This window comes from Ranitomeya imitator, chromosome 5 (genome assembly GCF_032444005.1).
Source record: "Ranitomeya imitator isolate aRanImi1 chromosome 5, aRanImi1.pri, whole genome shotgun sequence".
Classification (NCBI taxonomy): Eukaryota; Metazoa; Chordata; class Amphibia; order Anura; family Dendrobatidae; genus Ranitomeya; species Ranitomeya imitator.
Window position 1 is genome coordinate 25,460,146 of NC_091286.1, and position 25,542 is coordinate 25,485,687.

General features: G+C 42.7%; 1 protein-coding gene across 1 annotated transcript in view; it reads left to right on the forward strand.

Moving 5' to 3' along the window:
• Positions 1–24,451, forward strand: part of TAF1A (TATA-box binding protein associated factor, RNA polymerase I subunit A) — a 44,054-nt gene extending 19,603 nt beyond the window's left edge. Inside the window, exons 4-11 of the mRNA XM_069768462.1 lie at positions 5,984–6,097; positions 10,744–10,942; positions 11,095–11,225; positions 14,212–14,370; positions 14,894–14,960; positions 16,299–16,422; positions 21,972–22,126; positions 23,834–24,451. Of these exons, the coding sequence (XP_069624563.1) occupies positions 5,984–6,097; positions 10,744–10,942; positions 11,095–11,225; positions 14,212–14,370; positions 14,894–14,960; positions 16,299–16,422; positions 21,972–22,126; positions 23,834–23,985 (1,101 nt within the window). The 3' untranslated portion in view covers positions 23,986–24,451. The remainder of the gene's footprint in view (positions 1–5,983; positions 6,098–10,743; positions 10,943–11,094; positions 11,226–14,211; positions 14,371–14,893; positions 14,961–16,298; positions 16,423–21,971; positions 22,127–23,833) is intronic.
• Positions 24,452–25,542: the final 1,091 nt, after the last annotated feature.

Below are 25,542 nucleotides of genomic sequence, written 5' to 3' on the forward strand. Positions count from 1 at the left end.
ATCCTACAGAGGGTTTAAAATCAGATAAAAAAGAATGGGATTCATTGACATCTTGTACTAGATTTACGTTTATCTTTTTTCCTGCCCATGATTGGGGGCCGCTGCTGTACGCATGCGCTGTCTGTGCCCCTTTGTTTGTGCGTTCCGGGTCCCTGGTACCTTGGTGGCCCTTTGCTGCCAGTTCCAGGCCTTGGGTTCGCACATCCTTGGGTCCTCCTGATGACGCATGCGTCGCTTTGCTTCTGCTCCCTCATCGACAGTTACTATACGCTCTCCTCCGATGATGTGGGGCCGCCGCCGTGCGCATGCGCCGCTCGGGTCCCTCTAGACGCGCGTCCTGCGTCTCCGTTACCTTGGCAACGCTTCTCTGCCGGGTCGCGTGACGCGGGCTCTGCGCACTTCCGGGTCTTTCGGGTGACGCATGCGCCGTTCCAGCGTCGGCCTCGCTCATTAGCGGTATGTCCCCCCACACATATATATAGACCCCCGGTTCCTCCAGTACGCCACTCCCTGACGAAGGACACAGTCCGAAACGTGCGTTGGGGTGCGCTGTACCTGGAGGACCGGACACTTAGTTGGCAGAGGTAATTATCTCTTGTGGCCGTATGGTTTTCTCTGCATTGAGCAGCTTCTGTGATCTTGGGCTCATTTCTCACCACTCCTACACGTTGTGTGTTTACTTATGCTTGATCACTTAGCAGCCCTCCCTTACCCTTGTTCACACTAGCTTGAATTACTATTTCCTGCACTTTCATTTGCACCTTATTGCCATTGAGGACACCTTACACGTATTGTGTTTTTTAATATATTTACACGTTTTTTCGTATTATATTTTTTTATATTGCTCAGGTAGCCCTCATCTAGCTTGCTCAGTGCCCATTTCTCTTTTTTTACGGCCATTTCTCTACATACGGATATTTTGTCCTTATATTGCCATCTATATACATTGTGTATATGTGTATATATATATATATATATATATATATATATATATATATATATATATATATATATATATATATATATATATATATATATAATGTGTCAGAAAACAAAAGAAGAAAGGAGCAGCACAACCCCCCACCAACGTAGAGAAAATCCAAATTAACACATTCAGGTCCGCTGTAGCAGTCCGAGAGAGAGAAGGAGGTGCTATTTGCATGAAAAAAAGTCCATATGAATCCAAATAGTAAAGAAGAATCGCAAATGCACTCACCAACTGCAGTTGAAGGTGTTTATTCAAACATAAAGCAGGACATCTTCACGGCACGGGGGAGAGGGAAATGACCAAAGGGAGTGCGGCAAACAAGACGACGGCCGTTTCGCGCTACACAAGGTACGTGGATGACCTGTTCCTGATATGGGACGGCACCGAGATGGAGTTTCAATTATTTGTGGAATATCTGAATAACAGTAATTTGATGGGGATGTCCTTCACACACAAATTCGGAGGTCTCACATTAGAATTTTTGGACGTATGGTTAGAAGTGGTGGAAGAGAAGGTGTGTACTTCCATCTTTCGAAAATCGTTAGCAGTAAATTCAATCTTACACTTTAATAGTTTTCACCCGCACCACACTAAAAAATCCTTACCATATAGCCAGTTATTAAGAACACGACGTGTGAACAATACCCAGGAGGGTTTTAAACGACAGTCGGAAGAACTCTGTGGTAGGCTCCGAGAAAGAGGCTATCCGGAAGAATTGTTGAAATCCACGTTAGAGCGGGTAGAAGCTACACATGGTAGCCATAAAAAGAATAAGAAATCGCTGGATATAGCATCTCAACGTTTTTCTTTCTGTTTCGAATATAGCCCCTTAGATAGAGACATTAGAGCTACACTCCGCAAACATTGGCACGTTTTAGAGAGGGACAGAGAACTCAGTGGTAGGAGTAATGGAGGTCCCTTGGTCTCCAATAGGCGGGGGACACGTGTAAGAGATGTGTTAGTGCGAAATCGGGTTACCAGGGACAGATCAAATTGGTTGGAGCGGACTGTTCCGATGGGCAATCATCGGTGTGGTCATTGCCAGTATTGTAAATTTCATCTTTTGGGCCAAACTCTACATATTGGACCTGTGACACATCAGGTCAGACAATTTATCTCCTGCAAGACAGAGTTCGTAGTATACGTAGTCTTCTGCCCCTGCGGGCGATTTTATATTGGTAAGACCATTCGCAGGCTATACATGCGGTTTAGAGAGCACTTTAAATCGGTCACCTCGGGCAAAGGCGTACCAAGATTAATCGATCATGTTAAAGAGTCACAATGGTAACCCCGAAGTATTAACCTTTGCGGGTATAGAAAAAATAGTTTTACCTGTGCAAGGTGGCGACCTCCATAAAATATTATTAAGACAGGAAGCAAAATGGATACTGCGAACGAAAGCTACCGGCCCAGCCGGTTTGAATGATCGAGTCGACATGTCGGTCTTTCTGTAGTTTTTTCCTTTTTTGTGGCTTTTTTGTGGCTTTTTTTGTCGCTTCATGGATGTTTTTCATGTTCTCCATTTCTCTTAGTTTTGCTATATGTTTGCTTTCTCTTTTTGAGTTTTGTTACATTATTGTTTGCTGTATATTTATACAATTTATATGTAATTTTGGTAGATATGCGTATGCTATTATTTCTCCCTTCCCTCGGCTCTCAAAAAAGATTATGCGAGCAATGACTTTGAATATTCCTTTAGTTTTAAGATACGAAGTACTTGCCGCCGTATTTCTATGGTGGGACTGCATGTATATACATTTTTGTATAGATATACAGTCATGGCCAAAAGTATTGACACCCCTGCAATTCTGTCACATTATACTCAGTTTCTTCCTGAAAATGATTGCAAACACAAATTCTTTGGTATTATTATCTTCATTTAATTTGTCTTAAATGAAAAAACACAAAAGAAAATGAAGCAAAAAGCAAAACATTGATCATTTCACACAAAACTCCAAAAATGGGCCAGACAAAAGTATTGGCACCCTCAGCCTAATACTTGGTTGCACAACCTTTAGCCACAATAACTGCGACCTACTGCTTCCGGTAACCATTAATAAGTTTCTTACAATGCTCTGCTGGAATTTTAGACCATTCTTCTTTGGCAAACTGCTCCAGGTCCCTGATATTTGAAGGCTGCCTTCTACAAACTGCCATTTTTAGATCTCTCCACAGGTGTTCTATGGGATTCAGGTCTGGACTCATTGCTGGCCACCTTAGAAGTCTCCAGTGCTTTCTCTCAAACCATTTTCTAGTGCTTTTTGAAGTGTGTGTTTGGGTCATTGTCCTGCTGGAAGACCCATGACCTCTGAGGGAGAAACAACTTTCTCACACTGGGCCCTACATTATGCTGCAAAATTTGTTGGTAGTCTTCAGACTTCATAATGCCATGCACACGGTCAAGCAGTCCAGTGCCAGAGGCAGCAAAGCAACCCCAAAACATCAGGGAACCTCCACCATGTTTGACTGTAGAGACCGTGTTCTTTTCTTTGAATGCCTCTTTTTTTCTCCTGTAAACGCAATGTTGATGCCTTTGTCCAAAAAGCTCTACGTTTGTCTCATCTGACCAGAGAACATTCTTCCAAAACGTTTTAGGCTTTTTCAGGTAAGTTTTGGCAAACTCCAACCTGGCTTTTTTATGTCTCGGGATAAGATTGAGTTTACAGGAGAAAAAAAAGAGGCATTCAAAGAAAAGAACACGGTCCCTACAGTCAAACATGGTGGAGGTTCCCTGATGTTTTGGGGTTGCTTTGCTGCCTCTGGCACTGGACTGCTTGACCGTGTGCATGGCATTATGAAGTCTGAAGACTACCAATAAATTTTGCTACATAATGTAGGGCCCAGTGTGAGAAAGTTGTTTCTCCCTCAGAGGTCATGGGTCTTCCAGCAGGACAATGACCCAAAACACACATCAAAAAACACTAGAAAATGGTTTGAGAGAAAGCACTGGAGACTTCTAAGGTGGCCAGCAATGAGTCCAGACCTGAGTCCCATAGATCACCTGTGGAGAGATCTAAAAATAGCAGTTTGGAGAAGGCAGCCTTCAAATATCAGGGACCTGGAGCAGTTTGCCAAAGAAGAGTGGTCTAAAATTCCAGCAGAGCATTGTAAGAAACTCATTGATGGTTACCGGAAGCGGTTGGTCGCAGTTATTTTGGCTAAAGGTCGTGCAACCAAGTATTAGTCTGAGGGTGCCAATACTTTTGCCTGGCCCATTTTTGGAGTTTTGTGTGAAATGATCAATGTTTTGCTTTTTGTTTCATTTTCTTTTGTGTTTTTTTCATTTAAGACAAATTAAATGAAGATAATACCAAAGAATTTGTGTTTGCAATCATTTTCAGGAAGAAACTGAGTATTATCTGACAGAATTGCAGGGGTGTGAATACTTTTGGCCATGACTGTATGTATATATATATATATATATATATATATATATATGTATTCGTTTGATATCAGTTATATGCGCTTGTTTTTAATTGGTTTTAACACACTGTGCACTTTTTTCTGTCCGACGGGTTGATGACACAGGTGGAGTTCGTATTCATTTACTTACTTAACCTGGCGTCACTTCCCGTTTGGTTATGGACCCGTAGAAGCGCTCTTGTGTAGCGCGAAACGGCCGTCGTCTTGTTTGCCGCACTCCCTTTGGTCATTTCCCTCTCCCCCGTGCCGTGAAGATGTCCTGCTTTATGTTTGAATAAACACCTTCAACTGCAGTTGGTGAGTGCATTTGCGATTCTTCTTTACTATTTGGATATATATATATATATATTGTTCTTTATTTTTATAATATATTTTTTTATCTTTCTTTTTTATACACACCCAGCCCTCTGTGTCTGTTACAATATTGCTGCTATTTTTTGCTGCTATTTTTTATATATATATTCTGTCCTCCAGTTACAGGCACACTTTTGTGATTGCCTATTGTTGCCCTGTATAGTATATAATTATATATTTATGTAATAAAGGCATTTTAGTTTACCGTACCTTTCCTTGTTTTTACTATTTTATCTGGGTAATTTTTTACACACCCATACAAGGTTTTATTATATATTTTGATTTCCATACTTTAGGTCTGCCATTCACGTATTAAGTGGTGGTCTTCTGGTACTTGCACATCTTGCACAAACCTTTTACTATTACTATTTTCAGCCCAGCTGGGGTTTTAATATTATCAGTTACTTGACCGACCGCTACTTCTGTTCCACTAAAGTTCTCTATCAGTAAGATGCTTCAGCAAGGCTGGGATTGGGCAGATTGTTCTTTGTGAAGGACGTATGAATCAAGTCGCATACAAGGCTATCCTGGAGAAACAGTTGACTCCTTCTGCTCAGGCAATGTTCCCCAACTCTGAGGACTGGTTTCTCCAGCAGGACAATGCTCCATGCCACACAGCTAGGTCAATCAAGGTGTGGATGAAGGACCACCACATCAAATCCCTGTCATGGCGGCCCAATCTCCAGACCTGAACCCCATTGAAAACCTCTGGAATGTAATCAGGAGGAAGATGGATAGTCACAAGCCATCAAACAAAGAAGAACTGCTGACATCATTGTACCAGGAGGGGCATAAGGTCACCCAGAAGCCGTGTGAAAGACTGGTGGAAAGCTGCCAAGACGCATGAAAGCTGTGATTAAAAATCATGGTTATTCCACAACATATTGATTTCTGAACTCTTCCTGAGTTAAAACATTAGTATTGTTGTTTCTAAATGATTATGAACGTATCTTTTTTGCATTATTTGATGTCTGCAAGCAATGCATTGTTTTTGTTATTTTGACCATTTCTCATTTTCAGAAAATAAATACAAAAATTTATTGCTTGGAACTTCGGAGACATGCTGTCAGTAGTTTATAGAATAAAAGAACAATTTACATTTTACTCAAAAATATATCTACAAAGAGAAAAATCAGAGAAACGGAACATTTTGCAGTGATCTTATTTTTTTGTGGCAGAGCTGTATATTTATTTTTTTCTTTTCGTTTTGTTTTATAGATCATTTGGAGGATTGGAAGTGAGATCCTATTAAATCATCCTAAAAGCACAAATGCCGACATCAACATATTCCATGAAGCCATGAAGAACATCGGGCATAAAAACTATCTGCGGGTGAGTTCGGTGTGTCCTGGGTATAAAACCTCTGCTCTGTACCACTGGGGATAGTGCCAGGATTGTGTCTGCATGTCCAGGTAAGGCCGGGCTACATGGCGACTTCAACCTCAACCACAAATGATCAATGTCCCATGAGGCCACCGTGATTCACATTCCAGCATCCACTAAACAGCAGACTTTTGTCACGTTCATTGTTTGGGGCTGCGTTCATGTGACGTTCACTGCCGAATCGTCACATAATTATAGTCAGATGCCTAATGTCACAATACGTGCATGCATTACATCACTGATACTGAGCTACATCCTATATACTCCAGAGCTGCACTCACTATTCTGCTGGTGCAGTCACTGTGTACATACATTACATTACTGATCCTGAGTTACATCCTGTATTATACTCCAGAGCTGCACTCACTATTCTGCTGGTACAGTCACTGTGTACATACATTACATTACTGATCCTTAGTTACATCCTGTATTATACCCCAGAGCTGCACTCACTATTCTGCTGGTGTAGTCACAGTGTACATACATTACATTACTGATCCTGAGTTACATCCTGTATTCTACTCCAGAGCTGCACTCACTATTCTGCTGGTACAGTCACTGTGTACATACATTACATTACTGATCCTTAGTTACATCCTGTATTATACCCCAGAGCTGCACTCACTATTCTGCTGGTGCAGTCACTGTGTACATACATTACATTACTGATCCTGAGTTACCTCCTATATTATACCCCAGAGCTGCACTCACTATTCTGCTGGTGCAGTCACTGTGTACATACATTACTGATCCTGAGTTACATCCTGTATTATACTCCAGAGCTGCACTCACTATTCTGCTGGTGCAGTCACTGTGTACATACATTACAATACTAATCCTGAGTTACATCTTGTATTATACCCCAGAGCTGCACTCACTATTCTGCTGGTGCAGTCACTGTGTACATACATTACATTATTGATCCTGAGTTACATCCTATATTATACCCCAGAGCTGCACTCACTATTCTGCTGGTGCAGTCACTGTGTACATACATTGCATTACTGATCCTGAGTTACATCCTGTATTATATTCCAGAGCTGCACTCACTATTCTGCTGGTGCAGTCACTGTGTACATACATTACATTACTGATCCTGAGTTACATCCTGTATTATACTCCAGAGCTGCACTCACTATTCTGCTGGTGCAGTCACTGTGTACATACATTGCATTACTGATCCTGAGTTACATCCTGTATTATATTCCAGAGCTGCACTCACTATTCTGCTGGTGCAGTCACTGTGTACATACATTACATTACTGATCCTGAGTTACCTCCTGTATTATACCCCAGAGCTGCACTCACTATTCTGCTGGTGCAGTCACTGTGTACATACATTACATTACTGATCCTGAGTTACATCCTGTATTATACCCCAGAGCTGCACTCACTATTCTGCTGGTGCAGTCACTGTGTACATACATTACATTACTGATCCTGAGTTACATCCTGTATTATACTCCAGAGCTGCACTCACTATTCTGCTGGTGCAGTCACTGTGTACATACATTACATTACTGATCCTGAGTTACATCCTGTATTATACCCCAGAGCTGCACTCACTATTCTGCTGGTGCAGTCACAGTGTACATACATTACATTACAGATCCGGAGTTACCGCCTGTATTATACTCCAGAGCTGCACTCACTATTCTGCTGGTGCAGTCACTGTGTACATACATTACATTACTGATCCTGAGTTACATCCTGTATTATACTCCAGAGCTGCACTCACTATTCTGCTGGTGCAGTCACTGTGTACATACATTACATTACTGATCCTGAGTTACATCCTGTATTATACCCCAGAGCTGCACTCACTATTCTGCTGGTGCAGTCACAGTGTACATACATTACATTACAGATCCGGAGTTACCGCCTGTATTATACTCCAGAGCTGCACTCACTATTCTGCTGGTGCAGTCACTGTGTACATACATTACATTACTGATCCTGAGTTACCTCCTGTATTATACTCCAGAGCTGCACTCGCTATTCTGCTGTTGGGGTCTTTGTGTACACTGTTCCCTACTTTAACCTATCAGACATCTAACATACACAGGTAGACGGCCGGACCTGTGCTGCCTCCTTCTGGACACACACAGTATTGACGTCAGTCCGTTCCCTTTCTCGCCCCTATTTCTGTGTAATTCTGTTTGTTTTGCTGTGGACGCTGCAGGAGGAGGTTGGGCCGATAATGGACGATAATGAATGATTTCTATGTTCTCACAGATTATATTGTTTGTCCAGGATACGTGTTCCTGAGATCCTGTATTTTCTGGCTGTGTAATGAGCACACACCCTTCGCTTTGTGACTCTGCTGGCGCTGCCCTGGCTCAGCCTCATTTCATGTGTGCAACGTGGATTTTTTTTTTTTTTTTTTTTTAATCAGGCTTCTTTCTTCCCCACCCATTTTTGTTTTTCGCTATTTAGAAAACTCTTTCTGGTGAATTTACAGCTGCTTCTCACAATATTAGAATATCCTCAAAAAGCGAATTTATTTAATAGCAGCTTTAATGGAGTGTGTTACACCGTGGCATCACGCAGTCCATTAGCGCTGCCATTAACCCTGTGTGAGCGCTGACTGGAGGGGAGTACGGAGCGGCCATTTTGCCGCCGGACTGTGCCCGTCGCTGATTGGTCGTAGCTGTTTTGCCGCTATAATACTGCTCCTATGTACAAGAATATAACTACTATAATACTGCCCCTATGTACAAGAATATAACTACTATAATACTGCTCCTATGTACAAGAATATAACTACTATAATACTGCTCCTATATACAAGAATATAACTACTATAATACTGCCCCTATGTACAAGAATATAACTACTATAATACTGCCCCTATGTACAAGAATATAACTACTATAATACTGCCCCTATATACAAGAATATAACTACTATAATACTGCCCCTATGTACAAGAATATAACTACTATAATACTGCTCCTATGTACAAGAATATAACTACTATAATACTGCCCCTATGTACAAGAATATAACTACTATAATACTGCCCCTATGTACAAGAATATAACTACTATAATACTGCCCCTATGTACAAGAATATAACTACTATAATACTGCTCCTATGTACAAGAATATAACTACTATAATACTGCTCCTATGTACCAGAATATAACTACTATAATACTGCCCCTATGTAGAAGAATATAACTACTATAATACTGCCCCTATGTAGAAGAATATAACTACTATAATACTGCCCCTATATACAGGAATATAACTACTATAATACTGCTCCGATGTACAAGAATATAACTACTATAATACTGCTCCTATGTACAAGAATGTAACTACTATAATACTGCTCCTATGTACAAGAATATAACTACTATAATACTGCTCCTATGTACAAGAATATAACTACTATAATACTGCTCCCTATGTACAAGAATATAACTACTATAATACTGCCCCTATGTACAAGAATATAACTACTATAATACTGCCCCTATGTACAAGAATATAACTACTATAATACTGCTCCTATGTACAAGAATATGACTACTATAATACTGCCCCTATGTAGAAGAATATAACTACTATAATACTGCCCCTATGTAGAAGAATATAACTACTATAATACTGCCCCTATATACAGGAATATAACTACTATAATACTGCTCCTATGTACAAGAATATAACTGCTATAATACTGTCGCTATGTATAAGAATATAACTACTATAATACTGCCCCTATGTACAAGAATATAACTACTATAATACTGCCGCTATGTATAAGAATATAACTACTATAATACTGCCGCTATGTATAAGAATATAACTACTATAATACTGCCCCTATGTACAAGAATATAACTGCTATAATACTGCCGCTATGTATAAGAATATAACTACTATAATACTGCCCCTATGTACAAGAATATAACTGCTATAATACTGCCCCTATATACAGGAATATAACTACTATAATACTGCTCCTATGTACAAGAATATAACTGCTATAATACTGTCGCTATGTATAAGAATATAACTACTATAATACTGCCCCTATGTACAAGAATATAACTACTATAATACTGCCGCTATGTATAAGAATATAACTACTATAATACTGCCGCTATGTATAAGAATATAACTACTATAATACTGCCCCTATGTACAAGAATATAACTGCTATAATACTGCCGCTATGTATAAGAATATAACTACTATAATACTGCTCCTATGTACAAGAATATAACTACTATAATACTGCTCCCTATATACAAGAATATAACTACTATAATACTGCCCCTATGTACAAGAATATAACTACTATAATACTGCCGCTATGTATAAGAATATAACTACTATAATACTGCCCCTATGTACAAGAATATAACTACTATAATACTGCCGCTATGTATAAAGAATATAACTACTATAATACTGCCGCTATGTATAAGAATATAACTACTATAATACTGCCCCTATGTACAAGAATATAACTGCTATAATACTGCCGCTATGTATAAGAATATAACTACTATAATACTGCCCCTATGTACAGGAATATAACCGTCATACTGCTGTCCTAGTTGGTATCTGCCTGTTGGTTGCAGATCTCTCTGGAGCAGGTGTATCACTGCCTGTGTAACGGTCAGGTAGATGAAGCGCACAGGGTGCTGTCGTTGGCTCAGAGCTGGAGGAGCGGACTTCATTCCTCTGAACAGAAACGCCTACAGAAGCTGATTGACGCTTACAGAGCCGTCCTGAACTACCGCTCCTGGGTGGATAAAGGATCCGCAATGTCTCAGAACGGTAATGTGTGGGAATGGCGACTCCTGTGGATGTTTCTTGTTTTATGTACAGTTGTTTCTTATTTCTCCGATTTATTCTCTTATTTATACTTTTCTGCTATGTATAGTTATACTGATTGACCTCTGGTACGATCTTTATATTTTTTCCACCAGATCCGGACCATTCGGCCCAGTCTGTCTCTTCTCACGCCATGGACAGTTACTACAGACAAGCCACCACCTCATTTCAGGAGATCCTCACGTTTCCTGGAGTCTGGGATCCCTTTATTCTCAACTACGTGGATGTAAGCAAGAATTGTGATATTTAGGTGTCGCTTGTTAAAAATTTTACTTGTGAAGTTCTTCTTTATTTATTATTTTTTGTGCATGTGTTGGGTCAGTGCACAGGATGGTTTTCCTTTTCTGTTCCCGCCACTCAGCTAAAGAGTTATAAGGGTTTTTCCAGCCCATGACCCTTCGGAAAAACTGTGGGTTTACGTGGCCTTGCTTCTCCATTCAAATAGGAAATGCAGAGTAAAAAAACCCGAGTACTGCCACAGAAAGGCCAACTTATCTGAGTAATGTTTCCTGCTGCAAACACCAAAAAGATGGTCAGAGTTAAAAAACAAAAAACAAAAAAAAAAAAGCTCATTTATGGATAGGTGTGCACAAACCGGGACCCAAGTGGATTTTTCTAGTGTGAAAACATAAAAATCACATGATGGTGGTATTTCACAATCATGTCTGAGAGAAATTCTTAGAAGCCAAGAGGCGAAACGCTTGAGCCAGGAAGAAGCCAGAAGGCGAAACGCTTGAGCCTGGAAGAAGCCAGAAGGCGAAACGCTTGAGCCTGGAAGAAGCCAGAAGGCGAAACGCTTGAGCCTGGAAGAAGCCAGAAGGCGAAACGCTTGAGCCTGGAAGAAGCCAGAAGGCGAAACGCTTGAGCCAGGAAGAAGTCAGAAGGCGAAACGCTTGAGCCAGGAAGAAGCCAGAAGGCGAAACGCTTGAGCCAGGAAGAAGCCAGAAGGCGAAACGCTTGAGCCAGGAAGAAGCCAGAAGGCGAAACGCTTGAGCCAGGAAGAAGCCAGAAGGCGAAACGCTTGAGCCAGGAAGAAGCCAGAAGGCGAAACGCTTGAGCCAGGAAGAAGCCAGAAGGCGAAACGCTTGAGCCAGGAAGAAGCCAGAAGGCGAAACGCTTGAGCCAGGAAGAAGCCAGAAGGCGAAACGCTTGAGCCAGGAAGAAGCCAGAAGGCGAAACGCTTGAGCCAGGAAGAAGCCAGAAGGCGAAACGCTTGAGCCAGGAAGAAGCCAGAAGGCGAAACGCTTGAGCCAGGAAGAAGCCAGAAGGCGAAACGCTTGAGCCAGGAAGAAGCCAGAAGGCGAAACGCTTGAGCCAGGAAGAAGCCAGAAGGCGAAAGGCTTGAGCCAGGAAGAAGCCAGAAGGCGAAAGGCTTGAGCCAGGAAGAAGCCAGAAGGCGAAAGGCTTGAGCCAGGAAGAAGCCAGAAGGCGAAAGGCTTGAGCCAGGAAGAAGCCAGAAGGCGAAAGGCTTGAGCCAGGAAGAAGCCAGAAGGCGAAAGGCTTGAGCCAGGAAGAAGCCAGAAGGCGAAAGGCTTGAGCCAGGAAGAAGCCAGAAGGCGAAAGGCTTGAGCCAGGAAGAAGCCAGAAGGCGAAAGGCTTGAGCCAGGAAGAAGCCAGAAGGCGAAAGGCTTGAGCCAGGAAGAAGCCAGAAGGCGAAAGGCTTGAGCCAGGAAGAAGCCAGAAGGCGAAAGGCTTGAGCCAGGAAGAAGCCAGAAGGCGAAAGGCTTGAGCCAGGAAGAAGCCAGAAGGCGAAAGGCTTGAGCCAGGAAGAAGCCAGAAGGCGAAAGGCTTGAGCCAGGAAGAAGCCAGAAGGCGAAAGGCTTGAGCCAGGAAGAAGCCAGAAGGCGAAAGGCTTGAGCCAGGAAGAAGCCAGAAGGCGAAAGGCTTGAGCCAGGAAGAAGCCAGAAGGCGAAAGGCTTGAGCCAGGAAGAAGCCAGAAGGCGAAAGGCTTGAGCCAGGAAGAAGCCAGAAGGCGAAAGGCTTGAGCCAGGAAGAAGCCAGAAGGCGAAAGGCTTGAGCCAGGAAGAAGCCAGAAGGCGAAAGGCTTGAGCCAGGAAGAAGCCAGAAGGCGAAAGGCTTGAGCCAGGAAGAAGCCAGAAGGCGAAAGGCTTGAGCCAGGAAGAAGCCAGAAGGCGAAAGGCTTGAGCCAGGAAGAAGCCAGAAGGCGAAAGGCTTGAGCCAGGAAGAAGCCAGAAGGCGAAAGGCTTGAGCCAGGAAGAAGCCAGAAGGCGAAAGGCTTGAGTCAGACAGGCACGTGACCTGTAGACTGTTCTAATTTTTTGATGGAGTTAGAGCTACTCTGAAACACATTGTCGCTTGGTCAACCTGTTTCTTCTGGATCCGGCAGCGCTCACAAACCCTGTTTTCCATTTTTTAAAATTTTTTTTTAACTATTATTATTTTTAATTTTTATTTTTTTTCCATCCACATCGCCTTATGAGAGACTTTTTTTTTTTTTTTTTTTAATCGGGCTATGTTTCTTGAATGACCCCATTAATTTTACCATATAATTTACCAGATGAAAGGGGGGAGAAAATTCCAAGTGAGATGAAATGGTTAAAAAAAAATAATTTTTTTTTTTTATTTATAGTGTTCATTGTACGGTAAACATGACTTTCACATTTTAATTTTCCTTGCCTTTTTGGTGTTAATACGACCTTTTAAATCACTTTTTATTGCATTTATTTTGTGGGGTGAGAGAAGCAGAAACCTGAAAAAACAATTTTTTTTTTTTTTTTGATGGTTTATCCCACAGATTGATTAATGTAATATGTTCATTGAACTTTTGCAGAAGCATTAATACCAGCTTTGTGTTGTTGTTGTTATTCTTTTTAATACATACTTAACTAGGGAAAAATAAACTCTAAATATTTGTAAACTTTATTTTTTTAGTCCAGATTTCAGCTCAGTTGACTAAACAATAAAAAGATACAAGTCTGAAAAATAAAGAGCCAACATTAATCAATTTTAAAAAGTATAAAACAATTCCAATATTTATTAATTTTTTTTACCTTAATTTTTTTTTTAAATATTTTTAAATGTTTGGCATCGCCATAATCGTACAGATCAGAAATATTGTAATTCCAGGTCATTCTTACCGGACAGTGAACACCAAAGGAAAATTCTAATAAAGTCGTGACTTTTTTTTTCCTGATCCAATAATTTCACTTTACATAAAACTTTTATTTAGTTTTTTTTTTTTTTTTTTTCAGCTCCTCGAGTCTTCCGGAAAGAATCAGGAGGCGGAAAAAGTGTTGACAGAATACGCCAATGACCCTAAGAATCCGGCAAATCCTAATGCCCTGGTGTACCTGTACGAGTTCATGGAGAGGCACGCGGCTTCAGAGGAGAAGCTGATAGAAGTCCTGAGGGTGAGGATTGTTTACTGTGCTTTATGTATCGCCTACATATATTGCGGCGCTGTACAATACAGAGTTGGCTTTTGGAAGGTCTTGTGTAGGATCCACCTGGAGATGTGGCATTTACTTACAGTATGGCGCCACCTGGTGTTCACAATGCATTGCAATGTGCACGCCCACCTACTAAGGGACACACAGCCATCCAAGTCTCTGCAGAGCAATCCCCAGTGCAAAGCGGTCAATACAGATGTTTCTGCCTACTTGTAAGAACCGGCGCAGAGCGTCTACTGTACCACGCCAGTTTAGCTGAGAAGACTCCCAGCAGGAGAAGGGACTCGGTTATCAGCTGCCAGAAGGGGAAGGTGACTGATTCTGTCTAGACCCTTTTACCTTGTACTACTAAAGGCTAAAAATATACAAAAATGATTAAATTAAAAACCTTTATTATTGTATAACCATTAATAATGGTATCCCGGGATGACTCGTGTAAGAAAATATTTTAGAATTTTTTTTTTTTTTTTTTTCTAATTTTCAGGTTTTAAATGCCAAGACTCCATCCCATAAGCTCATGCTGAAATTTAGCAAACTGCTTGGCAATTCTGGTAAGTTGCCATTATTATTAGTTCAACGAGCAGCTGTGTGTTTGCTGTGTGTTTGCCGTGTGTGTTTGTGTATATATACAATATGTGTGTGTATGTATATATGTATGTGTGTGTATATATATATATATATATATATATATATGTGTGTATATGTATATATATATATATATATATATATATATATATATATATATATATATATATATATATATATATATGCGTGCCCCTTAGGCTATGTGCACACGTAGGAAATGTGGTGCAGAATTTTCTGCACTAAATCTGCATCTGCAGATTTGATGCCGTTTCTGTACAGTACAATGTAAATCAATGTGAAAAGAAAAAAAGCTGTGCACATGGTGCAGAAAAATCTGCGCAGAAACGCTGCAGAACTGCACAAAAGAAGCGTTTCTGCACAGATTTTTCTGCACCATGTGCACAGCTTCTTTTTTTTTTTCACATTGATTTACATTGTACTGTAAATCACAGTGCAGGTCTGCACCAATTCTGCACTAAATCTGCATCGTGTGCACATACCCTTATACTTGCTGCAGAGCACACTCACTACAATCGCCTATATGAATCTGTTGTTCCTTGCCTGAGGTTTATGTCCATCAGTAGCTCAGATGTGTCCACCATAGTTAAAATGGAATCCATAATTAATTCCGAAAATAATGAAAAAACAACTAACATTATTAGCTCTGTGTCTAGGCTGCAGTTCTCTAATTTGCCACATGGTGGCAGACTGCAACTAAGCAGGCATTGTGCACTCGTCTCCAGCAGCTGCGAGAGATCAGTTCTTCCTAAAAATGCCGATGTCCCCTTGTCACAGCGCGGCCGACATCCGATATCTGTCTCACCAGGACAGGACGGCGGCGGAGACTCGTATCCACTGTAACCGGGATATTGGCAAAGTGTCCGAAATATCATCTGTAAGCAACGAAGGAAAGGGTCACCACACGGGACACATCCTCTATATTCTATACTATAATTTTATTACTTTTTTTTTTTAAAGGGATTTTCTCTTTTTGGAGCTCTCCTGTCCCCCCCCCAGCTGCAGTTAGTTTCACTCCCCCTCCCCAGGTCCGGCATTGGGTCGTTGCCGGTGCCTGTTATTGTCTGCAGCCCTTGGATCACATCGACAGCGCTGCAGCCGATCAGTGATCTCCGCAGCTCTGCCCGCGTTGATGGCACGCTCCGTACTCCGCACATGTACAATAGTCAGAGAAAGGCTAAATAATTTAAAATTCTAGTTACAAAAAAAACACAAAATAAGTAGCGATGAATTCACTGATATCGTTCACAATCTGAAGTTGTTTTTCTTTTTTGATCCATTGACAGATTCTGAAAATAATCAGAAGTTTTCTCTTCACGTTCTGTTCGATCTCTTGGATTTTTCGGGATGGAAGAAAGATGTGAAAGCCTGGAGTTATTTTGCGAAGAAACTGAGAAAAGCTTTTCGTGGGTAAGTGACTTGTGGCCGAGTGTCGGACGTGTGATGGGAGCGATGTGTCTCTTTAGAGCGCAGGGGACGAGAGCCGAGACGCAGAGTCCGGGGAAGTCACTCGCTGCATAGAAGTCTGGCTGTAATCGCTCAGTATGAGGAGCCGAGTGTAACAGGTAATTCCCAGTGAGGATCCGGCCAGACATATCTCATATCTCTCGTAAAAAACAAATTGCTTGGATACACAATGTGTGTAATTTCTTCTTTCTTCTTTTTTTTTAATGGGTAAAAGCAGATTTACCCTAAGTTGGTGCACTCTTTACCTTCTTTTTTTTTTTTTTTTCCTTCTGTTGCTGAGTTCCAAACATTGTGCCTATAACAGTGGTTCTCAACCTTTCTAATGCCGGGACCCTGCAATACAGTTCCTCATGTTGCGGTGACCCCAAACCAATAAAAATAATTTTGGTGGCTACTTCATAACTGTAACTTGGCAACAGTTATGATTCGGAATGTAAATACCTGATCTGCATTATGTATTCTCATTGCTACAAATCAAAACATAATTTAAACATAGTGATTAATCGCAAAAAACAATATTTAAATATATGTTGAGAAATATTTATTACTAATTCCAAATAAATAACATTTCACCATGGCTTCTGTCCTCCGGCGCTTGCTGCGTCCGCCCACTGATGACGTCAGCAAGCGCCGGACACACGTAATGCGCTGCTATGGATGAGCAGGCGCGCTGCTATGGACTGTGGAGCGTCCCCCTGCCCCTTAGGCCCCAGACGGATGATGCAATCACTTCTGCGCATGCGTGCAGGCATTCAGTTTGGAACGCACGTCCATAACGGCGTGCGTTCCAGCTGAATAGCGCTGCTGCAGACGGTAGCGCGGCTTCTCAGCGGCTAAAGCCAACGAAATATGTATTTTCCGATGGCTTTAGGTGACCCCCGTGTTTTGGTCACTCGACCCCCAGGTTGAGAACCGCTGGCCTATAATGTTCGGGTTGTCTGCAATCACCACTACAGGGAGCTCTCTATAGAATGTGCATACAATGCATTTGTATTCCATGCTCATCATGCAGTACGCTCCCCCTAGTGGTGGCTTTCTGCAGCTGCAGCGGTAGATCCAGTTATTGGAAAATTAAAACGATTAATGGTCAAATTACTTGAAATTTGACTATTACATGATAGGGAGTGTATATGTATGTGTGTGTGTATATGTATATATATATATATATATATATATATATATATATATATATATATATATATATATATGTGTGTATGTATATATATATATATATATATATATATATATATATATATAATATATATATATATACTTTTTTTTTTCTATGCGTTCCCTAGTCTGACCTTGAGGTCTGTGGTGTTTCTGCATTTAGAAGAAGCGATAAAATATAATCGTTCTGGAGCTTTTTTTTTTTCTTTTTTTTTTTTTTTTTAATCTGCTCGAGTGGATTTTCTCTCCAAAGTAATTTCCTTTTTCATTTGGCCCCAAATTGTCAATAATTGGGGAGGTATGAAGCGAGGATCGGGGGAGGGGAGGTCCGGGACACACATGGCCTGGCCCCCCCCCACATGCTTTGTTGTGAACTTCACAGCAGTTCTCCTTTTACAGCCCCCTGTATAAAGGGTTTACTTGGTCTGTAAAAATAATTAAAACAAGGACCGTGAACAGGCATCAAAGACATGTGCTGTGCGTTTGTGATAAATAAATATTCAGAAAGTTTCTCCGCGGCATTTCAGGAGAAGACTGTGTTGAACTTGTAGGAGAAAGTGACCTGTCCACTCGCACATGTAAATTAGAATACATGTATTAGTTATTCTCTCCTCGTGCTCTTCATGACACTGCGCTTTGGAATCATAAAGTCAGAAGTGTCTCCGGTATGAAGACTACAGTAGAAGAGTAGTTTGATCTTGTGGGGGGAAAGTGACTTGTCTAATTAGAGAATTGTTAATGCAGAGTTTGTATTGACTGGGTAAATGTAATAAAAAGGATGCGGAGGAAAATAAAACTTACAGCCCCCAAAAATTGTGAGGACAGCAGCAGCAGAAGATTGTTTTGATCTTACAGGAGACAGTAACCTGTCTGCTCACGTATGTTAATTGGAACAAGGCTGTATGTGACTGGAGTAGCGTCTTGAAGGGAATGAGAGGAAAATAACTTGTAGTCCGGAGAATCTCTGATGGAATGATTCAGCAGATGGGTTTTGATTTTGTCTGGGGGCAGTGACCTGTCTGTTAATGTATACTATGAAAACACACCTGTATGTGACTGAAAAGAAAATACCCTTTAGCTAGACATCTCTCATGTGTGATGAGTACAGCAGATGACGAGTGGCTTGATTTTGCAGTAGTCAGTGACCTGTCTGCTCGTACATGTTTATCGAAACATGGCTGTTTGTGACTGAAGCACAGTCTATTGAAGTGGATGAGGACAGAATACCTTATACACAGACTTATCTCGGGTGTGATGACTGCAGCAGAAGACAAGGGAGTTGATCTTTGGTTGGGACAGTGACCTATCTCTTCATGTGAGTGAGAACAAGGCTGTGTGTGACAAGTGTCATGAAGCGGATAAGAAGAAAATACCTTTTATAGTCAGACATCTACGAGGACGGGTGGCAGCAGAAGAAGAGTGGTTTGAGCTTGCTGGAGACAGTAACCTGTCCACTCATTTATGTTAATTGGAACATGACTGTGTGTGATTGGAGCTGTCGCTTGAAGTGGATGAGGAGAAAACAACTTGGTCATGAGTATCTGTGGTCTGACTCCAGCAGAAGAGGATTGGTTTGATTTTTGAGGAGGGATGTGACCTTTCTGTTAATGTTTTGTTAACGAGAACACACCTGAATGAGATGCTGGCAGTACCATGAAGTGGTTGAACAGAAAATACTTTATAGCCAGACCTCTCTCATTTGTTATGACTGCAGCAGAAGAGGAGTGGTTTGAGGATGCTGCAGACAGTAACCGATCTACTTATGTATGAGATTAAAGATGCCTCTTCAAGTGGTTCAATAGAAAATGCCTTTGTAGCTAAACGTTTCCCAGTGACAGCAGTAGAAGAATGTTAATCTTGTGGGAGGCAGTGATCTGACTACTATTTATTTTATTTTTATATGACTGCAGCAGAAGATGAGCGGTTTGATTTTGTGGGATACAATAACCTGCCTGCTCGTGTATGGTAATTGTGAGATGGCAGTATGTGATGGAAGTGAATGAAGATACCCTACAGTTACACATGTCTTCAGCGACTGCAGCGGAAGACTAGTGGGTTCATTCTGCTGAAGACAGTGACCTGTCCATTCAGAATTGGTGATGAGAGTCTGTATGTCACGGAGGAAGTGGATGAAAGGACAATGCCACAGAGTGAGACGTACGGTACAGACCAAAAGTTTGGACACACCTTCTCATTTTAAAGATTTTTCTGTATTTTCATGACTATAAAAATTGTAAATTCTCACTGAAGGCATCAAAACTATGAATTATCACATGTGGAATTATATACTTAACAAAAAAGTGTGAAACAACTGAAAATATGTCTTATATTCTAGGTTCTTCAAAGTAGCCACCTTTTGCTTTGATGACTGCTTTGCACCCTCTTGGCATTCTCTTGATGAGTTTCAAGAGGTAGTCACCGGGAATGGTCTTCCAACAATCTTGAAGGAGTTCCCAGAGATGCTTAGCACTTGTTGGCCCTTTTGCCTTCACTCTGCGGTCCAGCTCACCCCAAACCATCTCGATTGGGTTCAGGTCTGGTGACTGTGGAGGCCAGGTCATCTGGCGTAGCACCCCATCACTCTCCTTCTTGGTCAAATAGCCCTTACACAGCCTGGGGGGGTGTTTGGGGTCATTGTCCTGTTGAAAACTAAATGATGGTCCAACTAAACACAAACCGGATGGAATAGCATGCCGCTGCAAGATGCTGTGGTAGCCATGCTGGTTCAGTATGCCTTCAATTTTGAATAAATCCCCAACAGTGTCACCAGCAAAGCCCCCCCACACCATCACACCTCCTCCTCCATGCTTCACGGTGGGAACCAGGCATGTAGAGTCCATCCATTCACCTTTTCTGCGTCGCACAAAAACACGGTGGTTGGAACCAAAGATCTCAAATTTGGACTCATCAGACCAAAGCACAGATTTCCACTGGTCTAATGTCCATTCCTTGTGTTCTTTAGCCCAAACAAGTCTCTTCTGCTTGTTGTCTGTCCTTAGCAGTGGTTTCCTAGCAGCTATTTTACCATGAAGGCCTCCTGCACAAAGTCTCCTCTTAACAGTTGTTGTAGAGATGTGTCTGCTGCTAGAACTCTGTGTGGCATTGACCTGGTCTCTAATCTGAGCTGCTGTTAACCTGCGATTTCTGAGGCTGGTGACTCGGATAAACTTATCCTCAGAAGCAGAGGTGACTCTTGGTCTTCCTTTCCTGGGGCGGTCCTCATGTGAGCCAGTTTCTTTGTAGCGCGTGATGGTTTTTGCCACTGCATGTGGGGACACTTTCAAAGTTTTCCCAATTTTTTGGACTGACTGTCCTTCATTTCTTATAGTAATGATGGCCGCTCGTTTTTCTTTACTTAGCTGCTTTTTTCTTGCCATAATACAAATTCTAACAGTCTATTCAGTAGGACTATCAGCTGTGTATCCACCAGACTTCTGCTCAACACAACTGATGGTCCCAACCCCATTTATAAGGCAAGAAATCCCACTTATTAAACCTGACAGGGCACACCTGTGAATTGAAAACCATTCCCGGTGACTACCTCTTGAAGCTCATCAAGAGAATGCCAAGAGTGTGCAAAGCAGTCATCAAAGCAAAGGTGACTACTTTGAAGAACCTAGAATATAAGACATAATTTCAGTTGTTTCACACTTTTTTGTTAAGTATATAATTCCACATGTGTCAATTCACAGTTTTGATGCCTTCAGTGTGAATGTACAATTTTCATAGTCATGAAAATACAGAAAATTTTTTAAATGAGAATGTGTGTCCAAACTTTTGGTCTGTACTGTATCCCAGAACTGGTGTCAGCAGCAGCAGCAGAGGACTGGGTTGACCTTGAAGGATAAAGTGACCTGACCACTCCAAGGGATGGTATTTGGTAAGATAATCGCAGGATGTCCCAGTGTGTTTGGAAGGAGAAAATAAGGATTCGCCTCTGATTATTGATCTAGGTGATCCGTCTGTGTTCTGGCCAGACTCGGTTTGTTGGATCAGCGTATGGAATAGCAGTAAAAGAGAAGTGGAAGCGCAGAGTATTTCAGGAGAGTATTGGGTCTGGTGTAACTTGTACATTTGTGTCGTTGGGGTCCCGGACTGTATATGAGGGGAAGGAATGGAGCCGAGGTTTTGGTGGTCAGATCTGCACATTTCCGCGTTTAGGCGACTTGTTTTCATGTATTTATCGCATTAGGTCATGTAATTGTGGTGATTTAAACCACGTGCTGCGAACATGAAAGCGGCTTTTACGTGTTGTGCAGGATGTAAATGTGGATTCTTTATTAGCCGACTGCTCACGTGCTCCATGTCTGTCTCCTTCCCAGGGACCGCAGCGCTTGGATATTAGAGGAATGGCAGCCCAGGAGGAGCTGGTGGCCATCGTACCACTTCACCACGTATCAGGCCGAGAACGACTGGCGGGACTGTGAAAAGCTCGCCGTGAAGAAGGCTTCAGTCGCCGGAATGTTACAGGGGCCGAGTAAGTCCCCCCTGATATATCAAGTATTGGGACACGCGTCTCCATCAATGAATTCTGGTTTCTTATTCAGCCCACCCCCAACCCCTTTTGTGTTGCATCTTGCCACCCCCACACTTCAGTGTGTAACATCAGACCCCTTCATTCCCCCCTGTGTACAACATCCAGCCCCCTTGCTTATAACGCACGGCCTCTTAACCCCCCCGGCGTGTAACGCCCGGTGACCTTCCCCGCTGTATAACATGCGGCCCTCTTGCTTCCCACCCCCCACCAGTTTAGAACCTCCACCTCCTCATACGTCTGGTGGTGCAGAGCTCCCCTATCCCAGCGCGGTCCTGTAATAGGAGCCACCGGGGTAACAAGTCCGTCCATGACATTTCTTCCTCCATCACCTGTGAGTGATATTATTGAGAAATAGAAGGAAGCGCAGCAACTCAGCCACAAAGTGCAGACCCCGTAATGTTACAGAGCGGGGGGCTGAGTGCGGAGGAGCAGAGGGCAGAAAAGTCACCACCGCTCTGCACTGCTCCAGACCTCCATTGTATCAGCACATACACTGCACCCCCACTGGAAGCTTCATGGCCGAGCAGCTGCATGCAGCCGTACATCACCAAGCACAATGCTGAGCGTCGGATGGAGCGGTGTAAAGCCGCCATCACTGGACTATGGAGGAGACGTGTTCTGTGCAGTGACGGATCGCACTTCTCTATCTGCGTCTGATGGCGGAGTCTGGGTTTGGTGGTTCCAGGAGGACGTTACCCCCCTGACTACTCTGTGCCCCCTGTAGAGATGGTGGAGGAGGATAATGCTATGGGCTGTTATCAGGGGGCGGCCTCGGACCCTCATCTCCAGTGATGGGAAATCTTATTTTCAGCACAAGACATTGAGGACAATTGTATCTTCAGCTTTGTGGGAACAGTTTGGGGTTCGCCCTTTTCTGCCCCCCATGACTACACCCAGTGCACAAGCTCCATACAGACATGGGGGGAACATGAGCCGCACAGAGCCCGGACCCCAATAGAAATTGTGATTCCGGCCCCCCTCCCCCCAACATCAGGGTCCGACCTCCCAAATGATCTTCTGCATGAAGGGGCAAAAATTCCCAGAGACTCCTCCAAAATCTTGTAGAAATCCTTCCCAGCACAGCGGGGCCGTTCTATCTGCGGAGGGGCGACTCCATATTGATGTCCATGGATGTAGGATGGGAGGTGAGAAGACCTCCTGGAGGTGAATGTGGAGGGGGGGGCACATACTTTATCCGTATACTGTACATTGGGAAAACCGAAAAAGGGCGGCAGGGAATTTTTTTTTTTTTTTTAGGAAGTGACAGGTCGTCTTTATCCATACATCCAGTGAATAGGTGATTTATTTTATTTGTAGGACAACCTGTTTAACCCCTTCTGCACCCTGACATGTAGGTCTGCAGTAGGGTGCGAGCTCTGATCCTCGGCGGCCCGGGCAGGTGATGGCCGTATTATACCGCCACCATCTCCCTCTGACCGCTCGCTCCATTCACATTTGTTTAACCTCTTATATGCCACTGATTACTGACCGCATCATTTTAATATTTCCTATGCAATCAGGGCATGCGGATGGGTTTTTGCCGCTTTTGTACCTCGAAAGTGAAAATTTCTACATTCGTGTGATCGTCTTCTTTGTGCAGAATCCTGTTTGGATGATCTGGAATGATTCCTCTTCTCTCTCTTCTAGCCTGCAGCTATTTCACCTGGATCTATAAATGTGGCAGGAAAGAACGGACGACGGCCTTAAATCGTACGAAGGCGTTTATTAGGAAGAATAACTGTGAAATCCTGCCGTTACCATCCGGTGCAGATGATGTAATGGAGGCGGCTATGGGATGAGAATTTACAGGATCCATGGCGGTCTCCTCTGTCAGCCGATGGGTCCGCCACAGGCTGCCTCCGCCCATTGGTCCGCCGCAGGCTGCCTCCGCCCATGGGTCCTCCGCAGGCTGCCTCCGCCGATGGGTCCGCCGCAGGCTGCCTCCGCCGATGGGTCCGCCGCAGGCTGCCTCCGCCGATGGGTCCTCCGCAGGCTGCCTCCGCCGATGGGTCCACCGCAGGCTGCCTCCGCCGATGGGTCCGCCGCAGGCTGCCTCCGCCGATGGGTCCCCCGCAGGCTGCCTCCGCCGATGGGTCCGCCGCAGGCTGCCTCCGCCGATGGGTCCGCCGCAGGCTGCCTCCGCCGATGGGTTGTTACATATCGACACAGACACTTTAGCACTTTAATACTTAACCGGTCAATGATTGTTAGATAATAAAAGGTTATGCAACTTTCTAAAATAAAATGTTTTCATTTCCTCTCCAAGATCTGTGTTTGCCAGCTGTAAATTGTGACCTTTGCTGTATTTGTTACAATTGTTTACACCATACCTATCAAAATATGGTTCAGCTGTAATTTGTCCTCTCCACCTCACACCCAAAATAACAGCTTGACCTGGCACCCCTCGCTTCCAAGGATCAACCACACCTGACGTGTCTTGCTAGAAATGATCCAACCGCTTTTTGCCGTGCTAATATTAAAATAAAATGTCAAAACTGCCATTCAGGATCTGTGCAAAGCTGTATGACTCACCAATAGGGCTGTGTTTTTAAAATGTAATGTTTAATCAGTCATTGTACAGGAGGATGAGGTGAGCTGTGACATCACCTATTGTGAATGGTGGATCCTGTGTTATCTACTGTATATAGAGGAGTTATCAGTCATTGTACAGGAGGAGGAGGTGAGCTGTGACATCACCTATTGTGTATGGTGGATCCTGTTACCTACTGTATATAGAGGTGTTATCAGTCATTGTACAGGAGGAGGAGGTGAGCTGTGACATCATCTATTGTGAATGGTGGCTCCTGTGTTATCTACTGTATATAGAGGTGTTATCAGTTATTGTACAGGAGGAGGAGGTGAGCTGTGACATCATCTATTGTGATTGGTGGATCCTGTGTTATCTACTGTATATAGAGGTGTTATCAGTCATTATACAGGAGGAGGTGAGCTGTGACATCACCTATTGTGAATGGTGGATCCTGTGTTATCTACTGTATATAGAGGTGTTATCAGTCATTGTACAGGAGGAGGAGGTGAGCTGTGACATCACCTATTGTGAATGGTGGATCCTGTGTTATCTACTGTATATAGAGGTGTTATCAGTCATTGTACAGGAGGAGGAGGTGAGCTGTGACATCACCTATTGTGAATGGTGGATCCTGTGTTATCTACTGTATATAGAGGAGTTATCAGTCATTGTACATGTGTCATTTTGCTTTTTTATGCTAATTTTTAGCTGCTTTTTACAGTACCAGCAAAGCCTATGAGATTTCAGAAATCTCATACACACACATTGTTTTTTTTTTTGTCATCAGGATTTTGTGCTTCGCAGCTTTTTTTTTATTTTTTATATA